This window comes from Balaenoptera borealis, assembly GCF_965194805.1.
Source record: "Balaenoptera borealis genome assembly, chromosome: 3".
Taxonomy (NCBI): Eukaryota; Metazoa; Chordata; class Mammalia; order Artiodactyla; family Balaenopteridae; genus Balaenoptera; species Balaenoptera borealis.
In genome coordinates, this window is record NC_138866.1 from 1,382,655 (window position 1) to 1,407,875 (window position 25,221).

Here is a 25,221-nt window from a genome sequence, read left to right on the forward strand (position 1 = left end):
ATGATGCAGTCAGATTTGTATGGTAGAGGGAGAATTCTGGAGCCAAGGCCGGGGGATGGACTGCGGAGGAAGGGAAATTAAAAAGAAACAGGAAGAACAGTTAGGAGACCAGCTGGTGCAGGTCAGACTTGACATGAAGGTCAAGGGAAAGAGCCAGTCAATAGGAGGTAAAATAGATATGATGGAGTGAGAGGGTGTGTGAGAGTGTGCGTACATGTGAGTGTGTGTACTGACGTGTAAGTGTGTGTGATTAACAGGAAGGAAGTACAGTGGCTGGAGTTGAGGATAACAGGTTTATTGCTTCAGCAGCCGGGCTTGTCTTTCCTGTAACCAAGATAGAGAACACGTGAGAAGGAATAGGTTTAGAGGGCTGTAAGGGGATGAATGAGGTTTATTTTGGGTGTGTTGAGCTTGAGATGCCTGCTATATCCTGCCTGAAAGATGTTACTCTTAAATCTTAAGGTAAAATAAATATATTGAGTTAAAAAAATCATTTGCCCTATATTAAGTGATTTTTAACGTTTTGTTTTTGATGTTCTAGATTACTGCCTGGGCATTTGTGGCATGCCACACACATGTGTCATCCCTTGTACTTGTCATTTTGCCTGATCAGCCCCACCCAGAGCCCCCACTAGACCCAGCTTCATGGGGCAGTGGCTGGCCTGGGCCTCCTCCTTCTTTGTGGAGTATATATGCACACTTTTTATAGCAGTGTAATCTGTGTCTCTGTATTGATAGTTTGTATTTTGCTTTTTGCTCTATTGCATGCTTGTAGTTCTATCTCATGGCAGTCTTGAAAATAACATCAGTGAATAATAATTAAATTCACAAATGATCAAAATATATACAGATTTTTGTGTTAGAATAGAAATGAGAAGTGAGATTTTGTCAAAATGTGAAGAACGGTGAAGTAAAGTTTGACAATTTTAGGATTAACAGAAAAAAAAAACCCCAACAATAGGAACAGAGTATTTGTGATAGAAATACAGATGTAAAACAGGGGGCATAGTGATTATCAGCTCAGACTCTGAAGCCAAGACTGTCTGGTTTCAAAGTCTAGCTTTGCCACTTACCAGCTCTGTGACCTTGGACAAATTATTTAACCTCTTTATTTTTCTCTTATTTTCCTCTTTAAAAATGGGGTTTTTTTAAAAAATTAATTATTTTTTTTATTTTTATTTTTGGCTGTGTTGGGTCTTCGTTTCTGTGCGAGGGCTTTCTCTAGTTGCGGCGAGCGGGGGCCACTCTTCATCGCGGTGCGCGGGCCTCTCACTGTCGCGGCCTCTCTTGTTGCAGAGCACAGGCTCCAGACGCGCAGGCTCAGTAGTTGTGGCTCACGGGCCTAGTTGCTCCGCGGCATGTGGGATCTTCCCAGACCAGGGCTCGAACCCGTGTGCCCTGCATTGGCAGGCAGATTCTCAACCACTGCGCCACCAGGGAAGCCCAAAAATGGGTTTTAATAGCAGTGTATTTCAAAAGGTGGTTGTGAGGATTGTCAAGTGCTTAGTGCATTCTGTTAATAACATCTGCTCCTCTTAGTTTTCTCTAGCAACCATAAGGCCTCATGGCAGAGAGGATTCAGTCAGCAAAGGAGCATAAGTGAACTTTACGCCACCTAGGTAGGATGCCTGTGTTCTTTCTGCCAGGAGAACTAGGTAGTAATTGCAAAATCTGTCAAGTTGATGGGACAGAGCGGGATGGTTTGTGTTTCTTAGAAATGAAAGTTTACCTTCTCTTTCCAGTACCCTTTGTTATCCAGACCACAGCTCAAAACCAGCTCAGATTCACTTCACTCAGTGTTCTGTCAGCAGAAAAGCTCACCCCCTGTTCTCTGGTCTCTACCTAATTGGCACGTTCCAGGCCACCCTGTATAAAATGTCCCTCCCTGATTGCACTTCATTTTTCTTTATAGTACTTATGTCCACCTAGCAGGTATTTGTGGAGGCTCCATGAAAGTGGGGCTTCATTTTCTTTTCCCACTGCAGGATCTCCAGTGCTTAGGATACTGCCTGCCTCTGGTTGGCATTCAGTAAGTACTTGTTTACTGAATGGCCTCAGCAGGCACTTAGGGCACATCCCTTATATGCTGAGTCTGTGCCAGGGCTGGCACAGTCCCTGCTCTCAGTGAGCTCACGGTGGGGAACAATCATGTAAATAAAAAGTGCCATTCTGAAAGATAAAGACTGTACGCCTGGCAGAGTACAAGCTACGTACGGCAGGGCACAGTGGTGAGAGGAGTCTTCTCAACCTTGGGATGTCAGGGGAGTTTTCACAGAGGAGGTGACATTTGAATGGAGTTGAGAAGGATGAGGAAGAAGGAATTTTAGGTAGAGGCCTTAATGTTTGCAGGGCATTGAGATCTGAATTGGTGTGGTATGTTGAGGGAAGTTGCTTGAAGCTTAAGGCCAGATGAAGCAAGGGGGCTAGAAAGGTCGGTAGAGGTCAGATTCTGAGGGCCGTGTGTGACCTGCATGAAAGTTTGAACTTGATCTTGAGAAGGATATGAAACTGTTGAAGTTGGTTGTTTTTTTTTAATTGTGGTAAAATGTACGTAACAAAATTTACCATTTTAACCATTTTTAAGTGTACAGTTCTGCAGAATTAAGCACATTCACGTTGTTCAGCAGCCATCGCCACCATTCATCTTCAGAACTTTTTCATCTCAAACTGAAACTACCGTTGCAGGATTTTAAGGAGAATTGTAAATGCTCTAATTTATGTTAAAGTTGGCATTAAGTGTCTGGAATCAATGAGAAGAGTCTATCAGGATAATCAAGGCAGAAAAGGGTCTCCGAGCAGTCAAAATAGTTGTCAAAGAATCATGCATTGAAGCTAACTTGGAGGTGATCCTCCTCAGCCGTCACTTACCCTTGATTCTTAGGTGTTGCACAGTTCTAATTTACCTGGCTTCTAAATCTTTAGAAGCTGCATCCAAGGTTGCTGGAGGGGTGTAGCTGTGGGCAGACATGCTGCTGGAAACCATAGAAAGAAACAGCTTTAAGAAAACCTGAGGTTGTGGTCTGAGGGTGGGCATCCTGACCTCAGTCAACACCAAAGATAGCACAATGACAGATTACAGACTACACACAGGGTGGTGGTTAAAGGTCCTCATGATGACTGAGTCATCAAGAAAAGACTAAATAATATCAGTAATGTAGACAGCAGCTGGACACATTTTAGATGAGCTCTGTCCAGTAGGAACATAATGTGAGCCACAAATGCAATTTTAAGTTTTCTGGTAGCCACATAAAAAAGTGAAATTAATTTTAATAATATATTTTATTTAACTCACTATATCCAAAAATTATTTAAACATGCAGTTAATATTAAAACATGATTGGTGAGGTGTTTTACATTCACTTTTTTCATACTAAGCCTGTCAAATTCCAGGACACATTGTATGCATACAGCACACCTTATTTTGGACTAGCCACATTTCAAGTTCTCAGTAGCCATGTGTGCCTAGTGGCCATATCAAATGGACAGCACAGTTTCAGATTTTGGCTCGGACAAAGGGGTTAGATGCTCAGCTATTCAGAGAATGCTATCAGTCATAAGGATTAATTCCTCAAGGATTATACATGGCTGGTGTTTTATTTTTATTTTTTTAAAATAATTATTTATTTTTGGGTGCGTTGGGTCTTCGTTGCTGCGCGTGGGCTTTCTCTAGTTGCAGCAAGCGGGGGGCTACTCTTCGTTGCGGTGGCTTCTCTTATTGTGAAGCACGGGCTCTAGGCGTGCGGGCTTCAGTAGTTGTGGCACGGGGGCTCAGTAGTTGTGGCTCGCGGGCTCCAGAGTGCAGGCTCAGTAGTTGTGGTGCATGGGCCCAGCCGCTCCGCGGCATGTGGGATCTTCCCAGACCACTGCTCAAACCTGTGTCTCCTGCATTGGCAGGCAGATTCTTAACCACTGTGCCACCAGGGAGGTCCCTGGTGTTTTATTATAGTAGTTTTCAGTTACTAACTTTTGCTTTTATATTCAAAAAACTATTGAGGGACAGTGTCATGCAGTAGTTAAAGAGCACGGATTTGGGGGTGGACTGTCTGGGTTTGAATCTCAACTATTTAATTTCCTACCTATGGGACCTTGGGTGAGTTAATCTCTCTGTGTCTTGGTGTCCTCATCTGTAAAGTGGAGGTCATAGTAGTACCTACCTCACTGGTTTTGTAAGTGTTAAATGAGTTATATATAAAGAACCTATAACAGTGCCTGGTCTATAATAAGCACTATAGATGTGTGCTTTTATCCTCCAAATGTTTAGTATCTCCAAAATGTTAAATGATCTTGATTCAGTACATTTAAAAAACATTTTTGCTTTGGAGACTGCTTAATTTAGATAGGGATTTAACAAGTTTTCACAGGTGAAAAATGTTAAATTGTAATTTTGTGAGGATATGTTCTAATTGATGTCTTTGGGTAACTAATTTTATTGTTTGCTGCGTCATTAAGGGTGCTTAACAACCACAGAAATAGTGTAATTAATAATTAAAGGATTTAGGATTCTAATTTAAATTAGGAAAAATTTGAAAGGATGATTTTATCAACATTTAACTACTAGTACTGTTACAATTAAACTACTCTCTCAGAAATACTTTATCAGCCCTAGTATGTCTGGGAAGACTACCTAGTTCTGTTTTCCTTCAGTATATTTTAACACTAAATTATCTTGAGAGTTTCACCTTCTACTCTCACTTGTAAATAGAGTAGAAAAGAATAGCAAAAGTAAAACCAAAATATAAAAAGAACACTGTGGAAGACATTTAAGAGGAGCTCCTTTATCACCTTCTAGAGTGAAGCATGGCTGGAAACATAACCAAATTAGGGTATGGTCATTTAAATGTCAAGTTTTTGGCACAGGAGAAAGCAGTGCCTAATGGGGTTTATTTAATCATGGCTGTTTTCATCTGTCATTGATTGGTGGTCTGTGGAACAGTTAAGCAGACTCTCTACTTAGAACATAATCTCCATATACAAAAATAAACTCAAAATGGATTAAAGACCTAAATGTAAGACCAGATACTATAAAACTCTTAGAGGAAAACATAGGCAGAACACCCTCTGACATAAGTCGCAGAAAAATCTTTTTTGGTCCACCTCCTAGAGTAATGAAAATAAAAACAGAAATAAACAAATGGGGCTTAATTAAACTTAGAAGCTTTTGCACAGTAAAGGAAACCATCAGCACAATGAAAAGAAAACCCACATAATGGGAGAAAATATTTGCAAACGAAGCGACTGACAAGGGATTAATCTCCAAAATATACAAACAGCTCATGTTTAATATCAAAAAACAACCCAGGGCTTCCCTGGTGGCGCAGTGGTTGAGAATCTGCCTGCCAATGCAGGGGACACGGGTTTGAGTCCTGGTCTGGGAAGATCCCACATGCCGCGGAGCAACTAGGCCCGTGAGCCACAACTACTGAGCCTGCGCGTCTGGAGCCTGTGCTCCGCAACAAGAGAGGCCACGATAGTGAGAGGCCCGTGCACCACGATGAAGAGTGGCCCCCGCTCGCCGCAACTAGAGAAAGCCCTCGCACAGAAACGAAGACCCAACACAGCCAAAAATAAAAATAAATAAATAAATAAATTTAAAGTGCTTAAAAAAAACAAAAAGCAACCCAATCAAAAAATGGGCAGGGCCTTCCCTGGTGGCGCAGTGGTCCATCTAAATGTCCATCGACAGAGGAATGGATAAAGAAGATGTGGTACATATATACAATGGAGTATTTACTCAGCCATAAAAAAAGAATGAAATAATGCCATTTGCAGCAACATGGATGGACCTAGAGATTGTAATAGTGGGTGAAGTAAGACAGAGAAAGACAAATATCATATGATAGCGCTTATATGTGGAATTTAAAGAAATGGTACAGGACTTCCCTGGTGGCGCAGTGGTCAAGAAGCTGCCTGCCAATGCAGGGGACATGGGTTCGGGCCCTGGTCTGGGAAGATCCCACATGCCGCAGAGCAACTAAGCCCGTGCCCCACGACTACTGAGCCTGTGTGCCGCAACTACTGAAGCACACGCGCCTAGAGCTCTGCAACAAGAGAAGCCACCGCAAAGAGAAGCACGCACACCGCAACGAAGAGTAAGTATCCCCTGCTCGCCACAGCTAGAGAAAGCCCACGCGCGGCATTGAAGACCCAACACAACCAAAAAATAAATAAATAAATTTGTAATTTAAAAAAAAGAAACACATTTAAAAAAAAAGAAATATGGTACAAATGAACCTGTTTACAAAACAGCAGTTGAGTCACAGATGTAGAAAACAAACTTGTGGTTACTAGGGGGGAAAGGAAGGAGGAGGAATAAATTGGGAGATTGGGATTGACATATACACACTACTATATATAGAACAGATAATTAATAAGAACCTACTGAATAGCATGGGGAACTCTATTCAATACTCTGTAATGACCTATATGGGAATAGAATCTAAAAAAAGTGGATATATGTTTATGTATAACTGACTCACTTTGCTGTACAGCAGAAACTAACACAACATTGTAAATCAACTATACTCCAATAAAAAATGAATAAAAATAAAAATTAAAAAAAAAAAAGAACATAATCTGCTTACCCCCTGGCTCCCATACGCATTCTCCACTCCCCTTCAAGGCTAACTCCTTTAGTCTCAGCCTACATGTTGCTTCCTTTGGGAAGTCTTCCCTGGTGCTGGCATCTGGATCAGGCTGTCCTTCTGTGGGGTCTCATGGCACTCTGCAGTTTCCCACTGTAGTTTCCTGGTATCTCTTCTCTGTCTTAGCTCAAGATTCAGTGACTGAGGCGATGTTGACAGTCTGTGTCCCGAGCCTGGCCCAGGGCCATGTTGGGTTCAGTAAAATTTTCCTAAGTGAATGAATGAGTGATCCTGTAAGTGTGTCCAGTTTATGTTATATACATTGTAATACTTTGCTTTACCTTATGGGTTTTGGTTTTTTGTGTCTATTATACTGCAGTGTCTTGTTATAAAACAAACCCAGGAGTCTAATTTTAATCTTCTTATATGGTTATTTGCCTCTAGAATCGAACAAATCCTCAAATATCATTGTTAACAGAGAATACCTCATGGTCCAATTGGTTTCTGGTGGGAGTCCTTTAGAAGAGTTGCTGATAATCAGATACTAAGGCTCATATGGGGTAACTGGGAGGGAAAATGGGATATTTTTATAGAAGCACTAGCAGCTGCTTATGCTTTTTTTTTTTTTTTCCGATGTGGACCATTTTTAAAGTCTTTATTGAATTTGTTACAATATTGCTTCTGTTTTATGTTTTGTTTTGTTGTTTTTTGTTTGTTTTTTGGCCCTGAGGCATGTGGGATCTTAGCTCCCCAACCAGAGATCGACCTCACCCCCTGCATCAGAAGGCAAAGTCTTAACCACTGGACCATTAGGGAAGTCCCCTGCTTATACTTTTGATAGTCAAGTCAAAGTAGCTAAGTTCCATGACTAAATTTAGTGGAAAATTATCTTTTGTGTTTGTTTTGCCAGTTTTTTTTGTTATGCAAAACTGTTATTAAAATCTCTTAATCTGAACCTTTATGGTTAATCATACAATAGAAGAGCCCATTTCTATCAGTTGATGAGGTTTTGGCTAGTATTCAGAGAAGTCTGGTGCTAGAGGTTACCAAGGTCAGAATTCTGCACCACCATGGAGTCAGGCAGGACAGGACTATAAACTTAGGGTTAGTAGTCTTTTGGAGGCTCAAATAGACATTTAGATTTTTGCGAAATTTCACTGCCTTCGTATCTTGCCATCCCCCTCCCCAAGTAGTACCTAGCAAAATCTACTTTAAGTGCCTTACACTTTGGTTTTGAAATTTTTAATTTCTTGTGGGTTGAAGCCTTATTAGTTTGTCATAAAACCATGGATTACGATCTCTATTACTACAGAGTGAGGAGGGGTACAGGATGAATAACTGCTAAGATCGTTTCTAGTGCTAACTTTTTATGATGTTGTATTAGAGCTGAATAGAGGGGTCTCCATGCGAAAGCCCTCTTGTTAGGGAAGCTCCTGGAGAAGCAGGTGGGTCTGAGCTGGCATTGCAGGTGAATTCTGAGATGGAGAGAGGCCAAGTGACCCAGACCGAGAGTGGCGTTAGAGCTATACTTACTTTCAACAGATATGTTTGTGCCTCCATGATATGCCAGGGCACTGTGAAAGATATGAATGGCATAGGAGGGAAGGTAAACGAGGTACAAAAAAAGTGACATTCATCAGATATTTACACAACAAATATTTATTAACTCTTATTATATGCCAACACAATGCTAGGCATTGGAGACTTAAAGACACTAATTCCTTGTCTTCAAGGGGTTTGTAGTCTAGTTGACAGAAACATTCAAAGCAAGTACCTTGTGGGACCGAGTGTTTGAGAACACAGACTTTGGAATCAGGTAGGTCTGGGTCCAGCCTTGGCCCTGCCACTTACTCTGTGACCTTAAACAAGTCACATACCTGTTGGAGCTTATCTCCTCATCTGAAAGTAACACTGTCTCTCAATAAATAATGGTGTGGCCATAGGGAGAAATATAGTCTAAAAAAAAGGAGTAGAACTGTGTGAATTCTTGTGGAAAAATGCCCCAAATGTAGTGTTGGCTGAAAAACCCATTTTCTACTTAATGTGATTTCACTGTAAAAAAGAAGAAAAGAGTTTTGTGGTGGAGAGAAAGGTCTAAAAGGATATATACCAGCTGTTTAAAAGTGTGAGTCGTTAGGGGGACTGTCTGTTTTTTATTACATCTGTTGTTAGACTCTAAAAAAAAATTATGTGGGTGTTAATTTGCCACCTAAAAAATAATAAGGATAATAGAAAAAAAAGCAAAAACCCCAAAGAAAAACAAAAACCTCTTCCCAGGATTTCTGGCAGGATTGAACAATATTATGCCTGGAGAATGCTCAGCGTGAGGTCTAGCACATAGTGTCAATCAGTAAACAGGTGCTGTTACTTTTATTGCTGTTCACAACAGCTGAGGAAGAAGATGGGTGCTGGACTGCAGAACCCTTGAATGTTGAAGTTAGGTTCTGTGGTTTGAATTTCCAAGGTCAGTTGATTCCTTGGATGTAGGATCTTGGTTGTCCTGTGGGGGGGGTCCTTGGTTGTCCCACGGGGCCCAGATCTGGTGACTAGGGTCGTCGTGGTCCGTGAGCTTTTTGTGGCCTTGGCTGAAAGAGAGAGACCCACAGCTGGGTGAGGTGTGCCAAGCCTACATGCCAAGCCCATCCCCTCCCCTCATTCTCTTTTGAGGATAGAAACACTGTCTGCCTCATCTTGAAGGGAGGGAGAGAGGTGGCCTGCCAAGCTGTGATATCTGTCCTAAAAGAGACCTGGGACTCTCATGGGCCTTGTGGCTTTTGGAGTCATCCTGGGTTTAGATTCGGACCTTGAGTGACGTATCAAGACTCTCTTGACCCTGCTTCTTCATCTGTAAAATGGGGATGATGCTCCTACCTCTTTCACTTGCATGTCATAAATGGTTCTTTTCCTTGTTTCTGTTGGAGTAAGGGTGGAAAAGAATTTTTTTGAGGTAGGATTTATGAGTCATTTTATAAGGCTTACTTTTTTTAAAATATAAATTTATTTATTTATTTATTGCTGCATTGAGGTGGCTTCTCTTGTTGCGGAGCACGGGCTCTAGCCGCACGGGCTTCAGTAGTTGTGGCACTCAGGCTCAGTAGTTGTGGTGCGCAGGCTTACTAGCTCCACGGCATCCCGGACCAGGGCTCAAACCCATGTCCCCTGCATTGGCGGGTGGATTCTTAACCACTGCGCCACCAGGGAAGTCAGGGCTTACTTTTCATCTGCCGGTGAAGGAGATAGTTGAAATGAATCTTCATGGAAAAAAAAAAAAAAAAAAAAAAAGATCTATTCTGTAGTTTTCACTTTCTCTTTAGTCCTGATTTTTAAAATATTTGTTGCTTTGTGGTACTCTTCTCTTGGGAGTGTTTTGTTGCAGATGAAACAATGTAGTTTTCCTTAGGTGTGATTTATACTGGGTGCCCATACATCCAGGTGTGCAAGAGAACATCTTGGTTTTTGCCTGTTGTCCTGGCATTCTGTTTTGTTAGCTTTTTTTTCGCCACTCAAAGGGGCCATGTTTGGTTCTTAATTATATGGTCACCTAGTTATATCCCAATTGAATGCCTTTTAAACAAATAGTGTCACTTAGCTTACATTTTTCAGGATCCCATTGATAGTCATGGAGTCATTTTCAAAATTTATTATAGGTCTGTTTTCTGATCAGCTACCCTTTATAATTTGCACTTGATAATGTGTTCCTGTGTCAATTTTGTTTCATGGTTCTCTTTTGTAATTTAATTTCAATTCATTTCTATAATTTTTAAAGTTCTGAGGTTTTTCTAACTTTTGCAGTGCCTAAAGTTGATGCCAGGTATTTAAATAAACAAGAAAGGGAGGAAATTAGATTTGAGAGAATATTGTATGTCAGCCTTCTTGCTGGACATTTCACAGACCTTCTCATTCAATATTAAGTAAACAGTGTAACTAAATAAACTGCTGAAAGGGAGGCAGCCTGCTGGGCTGAGAATTGAGAGACCTGATTTCAGTCTTGGTTTTGTTACTAATAAGATTTATTAACCTTGACAAATTATTTCCTTCTCTGGGCTTCTGCTTCCTCATCTGTAAAATGGGGAAAGAGTGGTGGTTAGGTAAGGCTCCTTTCTGGCTCTAAGATTTGATGACTGATCTTTATGATAGCTTAAATTTGAAACTCTCAGCATATCCCTTTTAATTGCGTTGAATGCTTTTATGAATGGATTAAGAAGCAAGTGGTTATTTACTCTAAAGTAACTCAAATTACCAAAAAAGTTTTTTATTTTTTCTTTTTCCCCAAACAACTTTACTGACTATCGAGAAAAAATTGAGGCACCTGTGTACTGTCCTCTCAAATTTGCAGCTTAAAATGTATGCTTTTTGTAGGACTGGTATGACTGTTACCTCAGGGAACACAACATTTTATTTTTGTGTTAAAATATGGATCCTTTTGAGATCGCTCTGAGTGCTGAGCCAACAATAATACGTTAACTGTTTTTGTGACCAGAGGTGGAAGAAAACTATTTCGTGGCAGTGTAGGGAGATAAGACCAAAGGAAAGGTGATCTGTCAACCTGAGCCCCATTTCCTCTCTTCTTCTGGATGGAGACAGTTGGGGCTTTCAACTTGGTACAGAGCTGGGACTTCCATGTGTTTGCGGAACAGAGTTGCTGAGGCCCTTGACCCTGTGGGGTGGAGGGAAAGGGAGGTAGGTCTCTGTAACAGGATAATCCTGCTTCTCACGTCTTGTGAAATGCTGGCCCTGAAGCGGGTTTTCTTGCTGACCTTTTCTGCCTGCTTCCCTCCCACTTTTGCTTTTGGTTTTGTTTTGCTTTTATGCTCTCTGTGCCTGTTTGCAGGTAGAGGGCTAGTCAGGGCCTGGGAGGCAGTGTGGTACAGGCTTTCGGGAGCCAGGCAGACTTGTGTGTTCACCTCTGAACTCAGCTACCCAGGAACTGCTGTGCCTTGGATGAGTGCTGAACCTTTTTTATACCTCAGGTTTCTCATTTGTAAAATGATAGTAACTTTAGTAGTTGAGTTGATTTTGGTTGCAAGTACTTTCTAAAATCTTAGAAAAGGGACTTCCCTGGCGGTCCAGTGGTTAAGACTCTGCGCTTCCAATGCAGGGGGTGTGGGTTCGATCCCTGGTCAGGGAACTAAGATCCCACGTGCCATGAGGTGTTGCCAAAAAATTAAAAAAAAAAAAATCTTAGAGAAGAGGGGGTTTATTGGAAGGATGCTGGAGGGAGAGCTGAGCAACGGAATCTTCAGGTGGTGCAGGAACTGGGACGAGTCTGGGCACCTTGGCATCAAGGGTGGTGGGCCCCCTGTCTACGGCACAGCCTCTTTCTCTGGTAGTCAGCATCCACTCCATCAGCAGATCCATCAGAGCTACCTTCACAGTCTAGCCAGCTTCTATTCTGCACTACCTCCGGGATTCTCTCTCTGTCCTGGATTCCTGGGTTTGCCTTCTAAGGGCCTTCCTGTTTCTGTGCTTCTTCATCCTCAGTCTGTTCTCAACAAAGCAGCCGAGTGAGGCTGTAAATCATGATGGTAAAACTTGCCACTTCTTAGCTGAACTCTAAGGACTTCCAAGCTCCCTCTGAGCAGAAGCCTAATTAGTAGTTTACCTCTCATCACCTACTCTTCTCCCCTTGATTTCTCTGCTGCAGCCAACCTGACTCCTTGTTGATTCTGAATCGTAGGAGGCATTCCTTCTGCCTCAGGGCCTTTGCACTTGTTCCCTCTGTCTGAATGCCCTTCTGTCAGGCTGTCTGCAGGCTGGCTCATTCTCTCACCTCCTTCCCGGAGGCCTTTTCTAACCACCTTACTTAAAATTAAAATTGCCTTGTTCCCAATCTCCTTTGCCTGCTTTGCTTTTCTCCGTAGTATACATCACCACCCACACGATACATGTTCTACCTACTTATTTTGTCTCTTTCCTCAAACTATAATGAAAATTCCACAAGGGCAGGAACCCTGTCTGCTTTGTCAGTGCTGAATCTCCAGCGCCTGGCACACAGTAGGCACTCAGTGGATACCTGTGGGACGAAGAACATTTTTCATCATCTATCTTCCTTAGTTTGAGTCAGCAATGCAAGAGGGATGGGCATGTAAAATAAGCCTGACCCCTGAAAACTTTACAAGTGTGAGTCCCAGAGAAGAGGGGAGAGAATTGTCATCTGAAAGCCATCCCAGTTGGGGTCTCTGAGGTTGCCATGAGGACTAAATTGGTGTATGATTGCCTAGTAGGGGCTAAGAAAATGTTCATTCTTTTCTCTTTCTGAAAACACATAACTTCCTGACAATATTAATACTCAGAAATTCAGTCAGATCTCCATAATAGAGCTTTTTGTTTGGAAAGGTAAAAATTTGGATATGTGATAATAAGAAAACTTATATGCAGCCTCATGTTGTAATGAGTGATGGAATACATAATTCTCTCTTCAAAAGGAATGGTTTTGAAATTTTGCAAATTGTACACAGGTTTTTATAAAGGTTCTTCTGGTATCTGAGCAGATCCAAATCTCAGGACCCAGGTCAGGTCAAGAAAGACGTGAAGACATGGAGTGGGAAGGCATCAGTTTTCAGTTTAGTCTTTGTTAGTAGGAATTTTTTCCCAGAGGCAGTCTAGGCTGTGGAGTACATTCATCTTTGGATTTTATAATGAGTCTCTACTAATTTACTCTTTTGTATTCATAATTACAATGTTTTGCTTTTCAAAAGAATGTGTACATTATATATTTGAAGTGAGTTCTTCCATTATAAAAAAATAGTTTACGTTTCTGTCTGATAACTTTTGAATAGAGATTGTTTCTTGCAGTTTCATAGGGATGAAGAACTTGAATAGTTGTGTTGTTTTTTTGTTTTTTTTGTTTTTTAAAGGTGTTCACTGCTTTTTGTTCCTGAGCTATTCAAGTAGAAACTTAAGCTTTGGAGTCAGACACTCTTGGGTCAGACACTCTGGCACTTCTTAGTCACGTGACCTTGGGCAGCCCTTCAGTCTGTATGCAGTGACACGATCATCCTAGCACCTAGCTCCGTAGACCTGTTGGGAGAGTTCAGAGATATAATATGGGTAAACAGAAGGCCTGTCTTCGAACATAGTAAGCACTGAAATAATAGCTATTTTTATTATTAATAAATTGTAAAAGTCCTTTGAAGTTAAGTATCTTGTTATAAACTTCACTCTAATTTTAAGCACCTAAGATATGTCAGAACTAGCATAATTTGAAAAAAAAAATTGTAGTTCTGTATGTGTCCTACTTCCAACAAGCAATTTTCCTAAGCGTAACATACGGACAAGGCATTTATTATGAAAACTTATTTTAAAACCTTGAGGTTTCTCTTTTTAAGGTTGATGATGAAACTTAGGCAAGTCTTTTTTTTTAATAGTGGGTTTTATATGGAGATTAGTAAATTAATGTTTAGTTTTCCTTTTCATAGTGATTTCTAGATCCTGGTTACAGTTGTTATTGAACAGTGCTAACACCAAACTTTTTCTTCCATGGAACTCACCTAATTAGGTGAAACTTTATCCACCATATCACTCTGCTGTAACAACAGTGGTCTGTCTTGTTTCATTAGGACATCTTATCATGGTTCATGTCATTAGTGCCTGAATTTAGATTCCATGAGGCCTAAGGGACATCTGTTGAAGTATTTTTCCTTTGTAAATGGCATAGATAATCTCCAGGCACTGGGACTTTTGTTTTCTACACTTGAGTTTTGCTTAGTTTTCTAAAGATGAGAAATATTTTGAGAATGGTAACTCAGAGCATTATAGGCAAATTCAAAGTAGCATCATGGTTTTTAAGAGCTGTCTCAAACCTGGAAGACAAAACGGACGGAGTCATTTGTAAAAAGATAGGAGGGCTTTTGGACTTACTTTTCCTTGAAAAATTGTATTCTGATTTTGTACAGATGATAGTATTTGCTATGGTGTCTATACACGTGATTATATTAAAGTGTTCTTCAGAGACATTACTAATTATCCTTGTTTTGAGTTTTGTTTTCTGCTGGCAAAAGGATTAGTACTCAATTTTTGGTATTAGCAGACATGAAAAAACAGGATTTGTACAGTTATAAATCTTTATTACTAGAGAAAAGAAAAATATATAAAAGGAAATGATATAATATTTATTTATTTATTTATTTATTTATGGTTGCATTGGGTCTTTGTTGATGCACACGGGCTTTCTCTAGTTGCAGCGAGCGGGGGCCACTCTTCGTTGTGGTGCGCCAGCTTCTCATTGCGGTGGCTTCTCTTGTTGCGGAGCACGGGCTCTAGGCATGCGGGCTTCAGTAGTTGTGGCACGTGAGCTCAGTAGTTGTGGCTTGCGGGCTCTAGAGCACAAGCCCAGTGGTTGTGGCTCACGGGCTTAGTTGCTCCGCGGCATGTGGGATCTTCCCAGACCAGGGCTCGAACCTGTGTCCCCTGCATTGGCAGGCGGAATCTTATCCACTGCGCCACCAGGGAAGTCCCATAATATTTATTTAAAGTTGTTTCCATTGGGAAAAATATTTTACTGATTGTATAGGTTGAATAATTGGTATAGCTAGATATTTTTTAAATACAGCTTTATTGATATGTATTTCACGTAACATTCACTCCTTTGAAGTATGCAGTTTAGTGGTTTTAACATATTCACAGACTTGTGTAACTGTCACCACTATCTAATTTCAGGACCCATTAGCAGTCCCTTCCTATTCCTCCTTCCCCTCATTCCCTGGCAACCACTAATCTACTTCCTGTCTCTATGGATTTGCCTATTCTGGGCATCTCATGTAAATGGAATTACACAACGTGTGACCTTTTGTATCTGGCTTCTTTCACTTGGCAATGTTTCTAAGGCTGATCCATGTTTGTAGCATTCACGTCATTCCTTTTTATGATCAAGTAATATTCCATTGTATAGATAGATATACGACATTTGTTTATCCATTCATCAGTTTGGGCTGTTTCCACTTTTTGGCTGTTATGAGTAATGGTGCTATAAACTTTTTTGTTCAAGCTTTTGTGTAGACATATGTTTTTAATTCTCTTGGGTATATACCTAGGAGTAGATAGATGTTTTTAAAAAATACATACAGGAATATATTTTCTTGAATTTTACAAAGAAATATGTAGAAAGAGGAAGACTTATTCTGAAAATTGTTAGTACACCTAATTTAAAATTTTGTAAGGTCAAGAAAATTTAATTAGAACATCTGTTAGTGAGATCATCTTTATAGTTGAATAATTAGAAAAAAATGCATGATTCTTTGTTCTGGTTCCCTTGTATGATTAACTTTGCATTTTAGAGAGTTTCAGCTGTAGACACTAGATAAAATTTGATTAATTGAGAAGTTATTTAATAAAGGGAAGTATATTGTAAGTATGAAGGTATTTATTAAAATTCTGCTGTTTTTCTTTTTTTCTTTTGAAGTGGTTTAGAGTAGTGGTTCAGACCATGGCTTTGGAGTCAGTCAGACCAGGGTTAAATCCAATCCTACTCTGGCACTTATTAGCTCAGTGACCTTGGACAAGTTATTTAACCTGTCCAAGCCTCCTTTCCCTAATCTGTAAAATGAAGGTTGGTATTTATCTCACAAAGTTGGTGTGTGAATTGAGAATGTGTGAAGTGTGTGTCACAGTGCCTAGTAATAAAAACTGATAAATGTTGATGGGAGTGCTTTTCCCCCAGTGTAGTGATTTTTCATTTAATCCTGGGGGGTTTCATGAGGCCCTGAGAGCAGTTTCTTCCAAACTTCTTGGACCATGACCCACACCAAGAAACACCTTTTACAACGTGACCCAGTCTTACACACAATCCTGTATCTCTCTATATGGATATATGTAGTCAGAATTTCAGGAGACAGCACTTAACCTTTACCATGTGTAGTGTATTGTTTTATTTTTTATTTTAAATTAATGGACTCTGTTTTTTAGAGCAGTTTTAGGTTTACAGAAAGATTGAACCCCAACAGTTTTCCCTATTATTAACATCTTGCTTTAATGGGATACCTTTGTTATAATCAATGAACTAATGTTCATACATTATTATTAACTAAAGTGCATAGTTTACATGAGGGTTCACTCTTTCTGATGTACAGTTCTGTGAGTTTTGACAAATGTGGAGTGTCATTTATCTACCAATATGGTATCATACAGAGTACTTTCACTGCCCTAAAAAATTCTTTTCCTTCCTCTTACTCATCCTTCCTTCCACCCTCAACTCCTGGCAACCACTGATCATTTTACTGTCTCCACAGTTTTTTCTTTTCCAGAATGTCATATAGTTGGAATCATACAGTATGTAGCCTTTTCAGACTGGTTTCTTTCACTTAGCCATGTGCATTTATGTTTCCTCCATGTCTTTTTGTGACTTGATAGCTCATTTCTTTTTATCACTGCATGATATTCCATTTTCTGGATGCACCACAGTTTATTTATCCATTCACCTACCGAAGGATGTCTTGGTGACTTCCAAGTTTTGGCAGTTATGAATAAAAAGCTACTATAAACATTTGTGTGTAGGTTTTTGTATAGATATAAATTTTCAATTCATTTGGGTAAATACCAAGAATCTTAATTGCTGGATCTCATGGTAAGAATATGTTTAGTTTTGTAAGAAACTGCCAGACTGTCTTCCAAAGTGTATGTACCATTTCACATTTCCACCAGCAGGTTCCTATTGCTCCACATCTTTGTCAGCATTTGAAATTGTCAGTGTTCTGGATTTTGGACATTTTATTAGGTGTGTAGTGGTTTCTCATTGTTGTTTTAATTTGCAATTCCCTAATGACCTCTGATGAACATCTCTTCACATGCTTATTTGCCATTTGTGTATCTTCTTTGATGAGGTGTCTGGATCTTTTGTTCATTTTTTGATTGAGTTCTTTGTTTTCTTACTGAGTTTTAAGAGTTCTGTGTATATTTAGGATACAGATTCTTTATCAGACATGTGTTTTATGACTATTTTCTCCCAGGCTGGTCTTTTCGTTCTCTTTTTAAAAATAAATAAATAAATAAATAAATTTATTTATTTATTTATGGCTGCACGGGCTTTCTCTAGTTGCGGTGAGCAGGGGCTACTCTTCGTTGCAGTGCACGGGCTTCTCGTTGCAGTGGCTTCTCTTGTTGCGGAACACGGGCTCTAGGTATGAGGCCTTCAGTAGTTGTGGCTCGCGGGCTCTAGAGCGCCGGCTCAGTAGTGTGGCGCACGGGCTTAGTCGCTCCACAGCATGTGGGATCTTCCCAGACCAGAGATCAAACCTGTGTCCCCTGCATAGGCAGGCAAATTCTTAACCACTGAGCCACCAGGGAAGTCCCTTTTCATTCTCTTAATACTGGTTTTTTTTTTTTAATGTGTGTTTTTTGGTTTTTTTAAATTTTTATTTTATATTAGAGTATAGTTGATTTACAGTGTTGTGTTAGAATACTATTTTATGTTGTTCTTCTCCATTAAAAAATAAAACTGGCCCTGAGGGCACTAATTGATTATACAGCACATTAGTAGGTCACAACCTGTGGTTTGAAAATCAGTTCTGCTTCCGTAACGTTCACATGGACAATGTCAGTAAAGCAACCATCATTCTGAGCAGTAATTCTCAACATTGATGAACAAGGGTGTCAGAGTTGATACTGCCCTGTTCCTATTTTAAAGGATTCTTTAAGTTTTAGTGAATAGATTAAATTTGGTCGGCTGCATCACCTCCACACATGGTATGGAGTAATGGCATATCTAGACATTACAAGAAGCTTCATGAGTTTTGTATTTCTACAAGGTTTTAGACAGGTTCCCTCAAAATGCATATGCTTTTAAATACTGGAGGGATTAAGTAAGTAAGGTGAAGGGAAGCTAAGATGTATATTTTGTATTCCCAGGAATAGTGTGTGACCAGATTTCACCAATTCAAGCTGGTGAGAGGAAATTTTTATATGATGGAATATATACTTTTAAAATATTAAATTATTAAAGCAAAGGGACTTCCCTGGTGGTGCAGTGGTTAAGAATCCGCCTGCCAATGCAGGGGACACGGGTTCGACCCCGGTCCAGGAAGATCCCACGTGCCACGGAGCAACTCAGCCCGTGCGCCACAACTACTAAGCCTGCTCTCTAGAGCCCACGAGCCACAACTACTGAGCCCTCGTGCCACAACTACTGAAGCCCATGCGCCTAGAACCCATGCACTGCAACAAGAAGCCACCACAATGAGAAGCCCGCGCACCACAACGAAGAGTAGCCCCTGCTCACCACAGCTAGAGAAAGCCCGCGTGCAGCAATGATGACCCAACGCAGCCAAAAATAAATAAATAAAATAAATAAATAAAATAAAAAAGGCAAAAACAGTGACTTGAACTAATTGATATGGTTATTGAGGATCTAATTTAATGGTCATTTAACTGTATTAGTCTCTTATGAGTAGATGCTACTTAAATATTTAAATGTGTCTGTCCTCTCAAGAGTGTTAAATATTTACTTCTTGCTTATTTAGAAAAAAATTCTTCATTGATCTTGAAAGGCTAGTTCTAGTTCTTTGCCAAAATAATACGAATTCCAATTACAGAAATTGAATGTAATATGATCTTACCAAACTATTCGTTCATTTTCTTTGGAGTTAATTCATTTCCCCAAAATTTGCAGGAGTGGGGGTGGGACTCCCCCCCACCCCCAATACCCTGCAGTGCCACCTTGTGGAAAGAGGGAAAACTTTAACAAGGGATTTCTGTGATGTCTAGTTTTGAGTAAAATCTGCCAAATATCATATGCATGTGTACAGGCTTCTGACTTTTACACTAACATTTAAAAAATTTTTTTTAATTTATTTTTTGGCTGCCTTGGGTCTCATTGCTGCATGCAGGCTTTCTCTAGTTGGGGCGAGCGGGGGCTACTCTTCGTTGCGGTGCACAGGCTTCTCATCGCGGTGGCTTCTCTTGTTGTGGAGCACAGTCTCTAGGCGCGTGGGCTTCAGTAGTTGTGACACGCGGGCTCAGTAGCTGTGGCTCGCAGACTCTAGAGAGCAGGCTCAGTAGTTGTGGCTCATGGGCTTAGTTGCCCCGCAGCATGTGGGATCTTGCTCGGACACAGGGCTCAAACCCGTGTCCCCTGCATTGGCAGGCGGATTCTTAACCACTGCACCACCAGGGAAGTCCCAAACACTAACATTTTTAAAAGATTTTTATCCTTCTTCTCTCTGATGTGGAGTAACTCAGTGATTAGGGGGGGAATATATTGGTCTTTTTTTTTTTCCTATGGAGACCTTGAAGATAAGAAGGCAGACACCTACCCTTTGTGACTCAACCTATTTTAAAAAGAAATTTTTTATATACTTGGGGGAGTTTATTGAGTGCCTACTATGTGCCAGGCTTTACTCCAGGCACTAGTGATAGAGCAGTGAACTAACTAAAATCCCTGCTCTCAGGGAGCTTATGTTCTAGTGGGAGGAGACAGAGGATAAACAAATAAATAAATATACAGCACAGATCAGGTGGTGATGAAAACGAAGAAGAAAAAAAGCAGAGTGAGGTACAGGAGTGCTGTTTTAGATAGGTTGGTTAGGTGAACAAATGTTTTAAAGGCTCTACTATGTAAATGACTTACATTAGTGGTAGATTCCCAGTGATTTTCTTTATGTAGCTCAAATGTTCTTGAGAGTGAGGAGAAGTTGACCTCTTAATCTGATATGGTTATGCAGTTAGCTGCCTGCTAGGCTGCCTCCATCTTTTATTTACTGAGCACACTTATATTTTACTCAGGCACTGAGTTAGAGAACACAGGTCCTGCCCTCAGTGGCCTTATGGCCATTCTGGGTTTTTTTTTAACAACTTCTAAAAAAATAAAAATATGTGCAGCTTGAGACACACTTAGATGATTTCAAGAGCAGGTGATGGGTCACAACTCACTCCTGTGAGTCACAAACACTGTTCCAGTAGAGGATGTAATCATGAAAACCATTGATAATTTAGTGTAAGAATGTTATGCCAGAAATAGCCACAGTCTGTTATAGGAGAGCAAAAGAGGAGGCCTTGACTCACACTGGGTCAGGATGGGTAGACAATGGCGTCAGGAAATACTTCCAAGAGGAGGTGGACGTTTGCAGATGATGGAGAAGGACGGACAGGCGGGCAGGGTCTGAGAGCGTGACTTGTCTGGGCAGAGGGAACAGTTTGAAGAAAGGCATAGAAGGCATCTTATCATCACGTGCTATGCTGGTTACAGCACATAGTATAAATCTTTGTGTGTTTTTCTAACTGTAGTTAACCAAATATTTTATTTTCAACATATTAATCTTTTAGGAAGAATAAACATTAACTTTTTTTTTTCTTTGTTTTCTTTGCCTTCTTAGCCTTCTTAATCCTTAACCCTGTTGGGTTTCATCTCTATACATACTATTAAGAAAGAAAAAATAACACTACCCATTAGATTGTGACATGCTATCAGTTGTAAGATATATTGTGATTTCAAAGATATTAAAAAAAAGTGCATCTAGGATTAATACTTATGATATTTGTGTTGGAGATTCTTCAGTTTCTTTTAATCTAAGAAATACTTGCTAGAATAATGGTAGCAGTCCCATGCCTTTTCAGCTCCAATTTTAGGGGTTGCTCTAGGGAAGTATGTACCATCCAGGTCAATGCCAGCTTAATTTATCTCGAGAGCTTTTAAATCTGTCATGATTATAATGAAATTAGCTTTGATTGAGTAGTAGAGATTAGGGGAAATGGATTTTGCTAAGATTAGAAAAGATAGGGTTTACTAAAGACTATAAAATAGAATTAAAAACTGAAATAATGTGTAGTGACTTTTGGCTAATTTATCTGGGAGTTCTTAGCTTTCAAAAATAAATGTTCAGACTCACAACTCTGCCATTCTGCCCCTCCTCCCCTTCCCCCATCATGTTGAACTTATTCACGAGCTGAAAAGTCTTGGTAATTCAAAAGTGTCCCCGAAGAGTGTCACGCCATGGTTCATTCTGACAGCAGGTTCCTAAAGAATTCTACTTTCCGAGCAGAGAAGCACAAGCCATGCCTTTACAGGTGCCACTGTGTGCCCATGGTGGGTGATGAGCATGCGAGACTGGCTCTGGCCAGAGGCCCGGCTTCCAGAAGCAGATGGTTGTGTACACCTTCAGTAGCTCACAGTGTGGAGAACAAATCATGGATCCTGTAGTAGACACAAGGGGTACAGGATGAGGAATGAAAAGGCTGAAGAGCTGCAGAAAACAGGACCCACTCCTGGTTATTAGTGAAATGTAGTTACAGCACTTAAAGAGAAGATAATTTTTAAAAATATTCTCACTGATTTGAAATTTTGATTTATAAACTGTGGTTTGGGAAAACATATTATTAGATCTTATAAAGCATAGGCTATGAGGGGACTTCCCTGGTGGTCCAGTGGCTAAGACTCTGCGCTCCCAATGCGGGGGGCCCGGATTTGATCCCTGGTCAGGGAACTAGATCCCACATGCCACAATGCAGATCCCGCGTGCTGTAACTAAGACCTGGCGCAGCCAAACAAACAAACAAATAAATAAATAAATAAATTTAAAGCATAGGCTGTGAAATCACATGGGAAAATATTTACCATTCGAAGTATAAAATAAATATGAGTAAACAAGAATAAAAATATATTCCAAGGGCTTCCCTGGTGGTGCAGTGGTTGAGAATCCGCCTGCCAATGCAGGGGACACGGGTTCGAGCCCTGGTCCGGGAAGATCCCACATGCCACGGAGCAACTAAGCCCGTGGGCCACAGCTACTGAGCCTGTGCTCTAGAGCCCACAAGCCACAACTACTGAAGCCCGCGTGCCTAGAGCCCGTGCTCCACAACAAGAGAAGCCACCGTAATGAGAAGCCCGCACACTGCAACAGAGTAACCCCTGCTCGCTGCAACTAGAGAAAGTCTGTGTGCAGCAACAAAGACCCAATGCAGCCAAAAATAAATAAATAAATAAATAAATTTATTTTAAGAAAAAATTACACTTGTTCTGATGAAACTGGTATAGCATTAAGGACCTTCAGTTCTGGACTTGTTTGCACTGGATACAGGAATTACCTATTTTATTCCAAATTCTATAGATTCCAGGCCATTTATGTTAGTATTTAAAAGACCCCCAACTTTTAAAGATAAATTTCCTCTGTGGGTTAGTGAGCAGAAATAACTGTTTTATTTCTTATAAAAGAGAAATGTGTTTATAATATCCTAGAAGAACTGAAGGAAAAGTGCTTGTTTGTTGAACAGACTGGATGTATCTTACTTAGATCATGAGTAGTGTTTCCTCAGTTCTGTGGTATGGTGAAGGTTTTATATTTTGTTTGTCATTCGTGGAGTCAACCAGATTTCACAGTGCCTCCCATACATCAGATACTGATCAGGCAACGGGAACAAAAGATTCAAAAGTGAATTGCTTGGAGGCGCGTAGAGCCTAGTGTGATGTAATAAAGATGTGTGTGAAGAGCTACTGGATCACAAAGGAAGGAACATGTAGCCTCCCTGGTGAGAGGAGGTGGTGAAGGGAGGTTTTGCAAAGGTGGACGCACATGAGCTGAGTTTTGAAGGGTGAGTAGGAGTTTACAGGCAAACAGGAAGGGCACTGGGGCAGAGGGACAGCGGCCTGGAGAACTTGGACTTGAGGGAGCAAGGTTCATGGTGGGAAGGCACTAGGACTGGAAGGCTAGGAAGGTTGTGGGGAATCTTTTACCCGTGATAGGAGTTTGCAGTTTATCCTGTGGTCTAGGCCTTCTCGGAGGGCATTCTGTGGAAATCCAAGCCCCATAAGGGTCTCTGGGGGAGAAAAGTTAGAGATTCACATGAACATTACAATGTTAGACTCTTGAGTGCTCAGTAAAGAAACCAGTTTCCTGTTTATAAACCCGAAGAAATGTTTTGGGAAGGATTGCTATTAGGCAGTGCAGGGTTCCTGAATATTTTAAGCAAGGGAATGACTTCAACTGATTTAGGAAATTAACTGACGACAGTGAAGGGGTAGGTTGGAGTAAGGGGAGATTGGTGGCAAGAGAACAGTTCATAACTATTACTAGTTTTGGTAATAAAATCTGGCTGTCAGTATAGAGATGTTTAATCTCAAAATTTAGGAATTTAGGGCACTTCTAAGAAAAAAAATATTTTAACAATGAACTAAAATACTTAGTTGACAGCCAAGATTTTGAGAGGAGAATTTTGGGACAAATGCAAATTTTGTTTTTGACTTTGATCAAAGATTAAACAAATACTTTATAATACTGTCTGATCAAAGAAAATCTTGGGCTTAAATTTTACTTTAGGGGTAATGTTTTTTAAAAATCCCTTATGATACAATCTCTTGAGTTCTTAGATCAAAGTGGTAGGGTTTTTAAAAGATTTTTTAAAAATAATGCTGGACAATTTTTATTTTTTAATTTTTTGAATACATTATAATGTATCTTCATTTAAGGACCATTTTCATTTCTTTTACTGTGATATATTATTTCTTCAGTCAATTTTAAAAAATAAATTGGATTTTTGGTCTTTCTGGTACCAGTTTTTAGGAGCCCTTTATATATTGAGGAGATTGGCTTTTTATATGTAATATGAGTTGCAAATATTTTTCCCCAGTTTGTCTTTTTTGCTTTGTAAAAGATCCCTGTGTTTTATTACTTGAATATATCTTTTTCTGTGGTGTCTGGTTTTTGAGTCATAGGTAGAAAGGGCTCTGTACTCCAAGATTATAAAAAGAAATTTACCCAGTTTTAGTCTAAAATCTTTACAATTTTGTGATTTATATTTAAATATTTGATCTATTAGGAACTTACGCTTGTGTATGATGTGCAATATGAATTCATTTTTTTCCAGTTGGGTATTTTAATTGCTCAGGCATCATTCATTATATAGTCTTTTCCCTCCTCAGTTTTGAGATAACCTGCTTCATCATTTACCATTTTCTGTTTCTGGACTTTATAATTTGTCCCATTGATCTATTTATGTGCTGGTGCCATACTGTTTTGAGGCTTTATAATATCTAGTAGTGCTAGTTTCCTTCTAATACTCCTCTTTTGGCATTTTCCTGACTTGTCTTACATTTTAATTTTTCTACATGAACTTTAGGATCAGCTTAACCTGTCCTGTAAGCATTCTGGCAGGGCAGAGTGGCAGTGGCGGAGTGGGGAGGTGGGGGGATCACTTTTAATTTACAGATTAATCTCTTTATTGATTGATGACTCAAGTTGTAGCTTTAATTTAATATTTCTCTTACAGATGATATTAACCGTGTTCTTGAGCAACAATGAACAGATTTTAACAGAAGTTCCTATAACACCAGAAACAACATGTCGGGATGTTGTAGAATTTTGCAAGGAACCTGGAGAAGGCAGTTGCCATTTAGCTGAAGTGTGGAGGGGAAATGGTATGTATTAGGCTCTATAAAGATGACTAAGTACATGAAATCCAGTGTTTATTGAATACAGAATGTTGTTCCTGGTTCTTTGTTATCTGAGGTAATAAGGAATTGAGTAAAGTAAAAACTATTCTATCGCATGAGGATAGGATGTTATAAATGCTGTTTGCAAAAAAGTGTGTTTTGTGATTTGACCCTCACCGTAGCCGTGTGGAAGAAGCTGGGAAAGCGGATCCGGTTCTCTTGTGAAGGCTTTCTGACATCACTACTGACCAAACGAGAGTTCTCTGTCCACTGAGACCTTAACAGTGT

General features: G+C 40.0%; 1 protein-coding gene across 4 annotated transcripts in view; it reads left to right on the forward strand.

The window, feature by feature from the left end:
• Positions 1-25,221, forward strand: part of PPP1R13B (protein phosphatase 1 regulatory subunit 13B) — an 83,723-nt gene that overhangs the window by 7,514 nt on the left and 50,988 nt on the right. For all 4 annotated transcript variants that reach the window (XM_082387600.1, XM_082387601.1, XM_082387602.1 and 1 more), the window contains exon 2: positions 24,771-24,918. In XM_082387600.1, the coding sequence (XP_082243726.1) occupies positions 24,771-24,918 (148 nt within the window). The remainder of the gene's footprint in view (positions 1-24,770; positions 24,919-25,221) is intronic.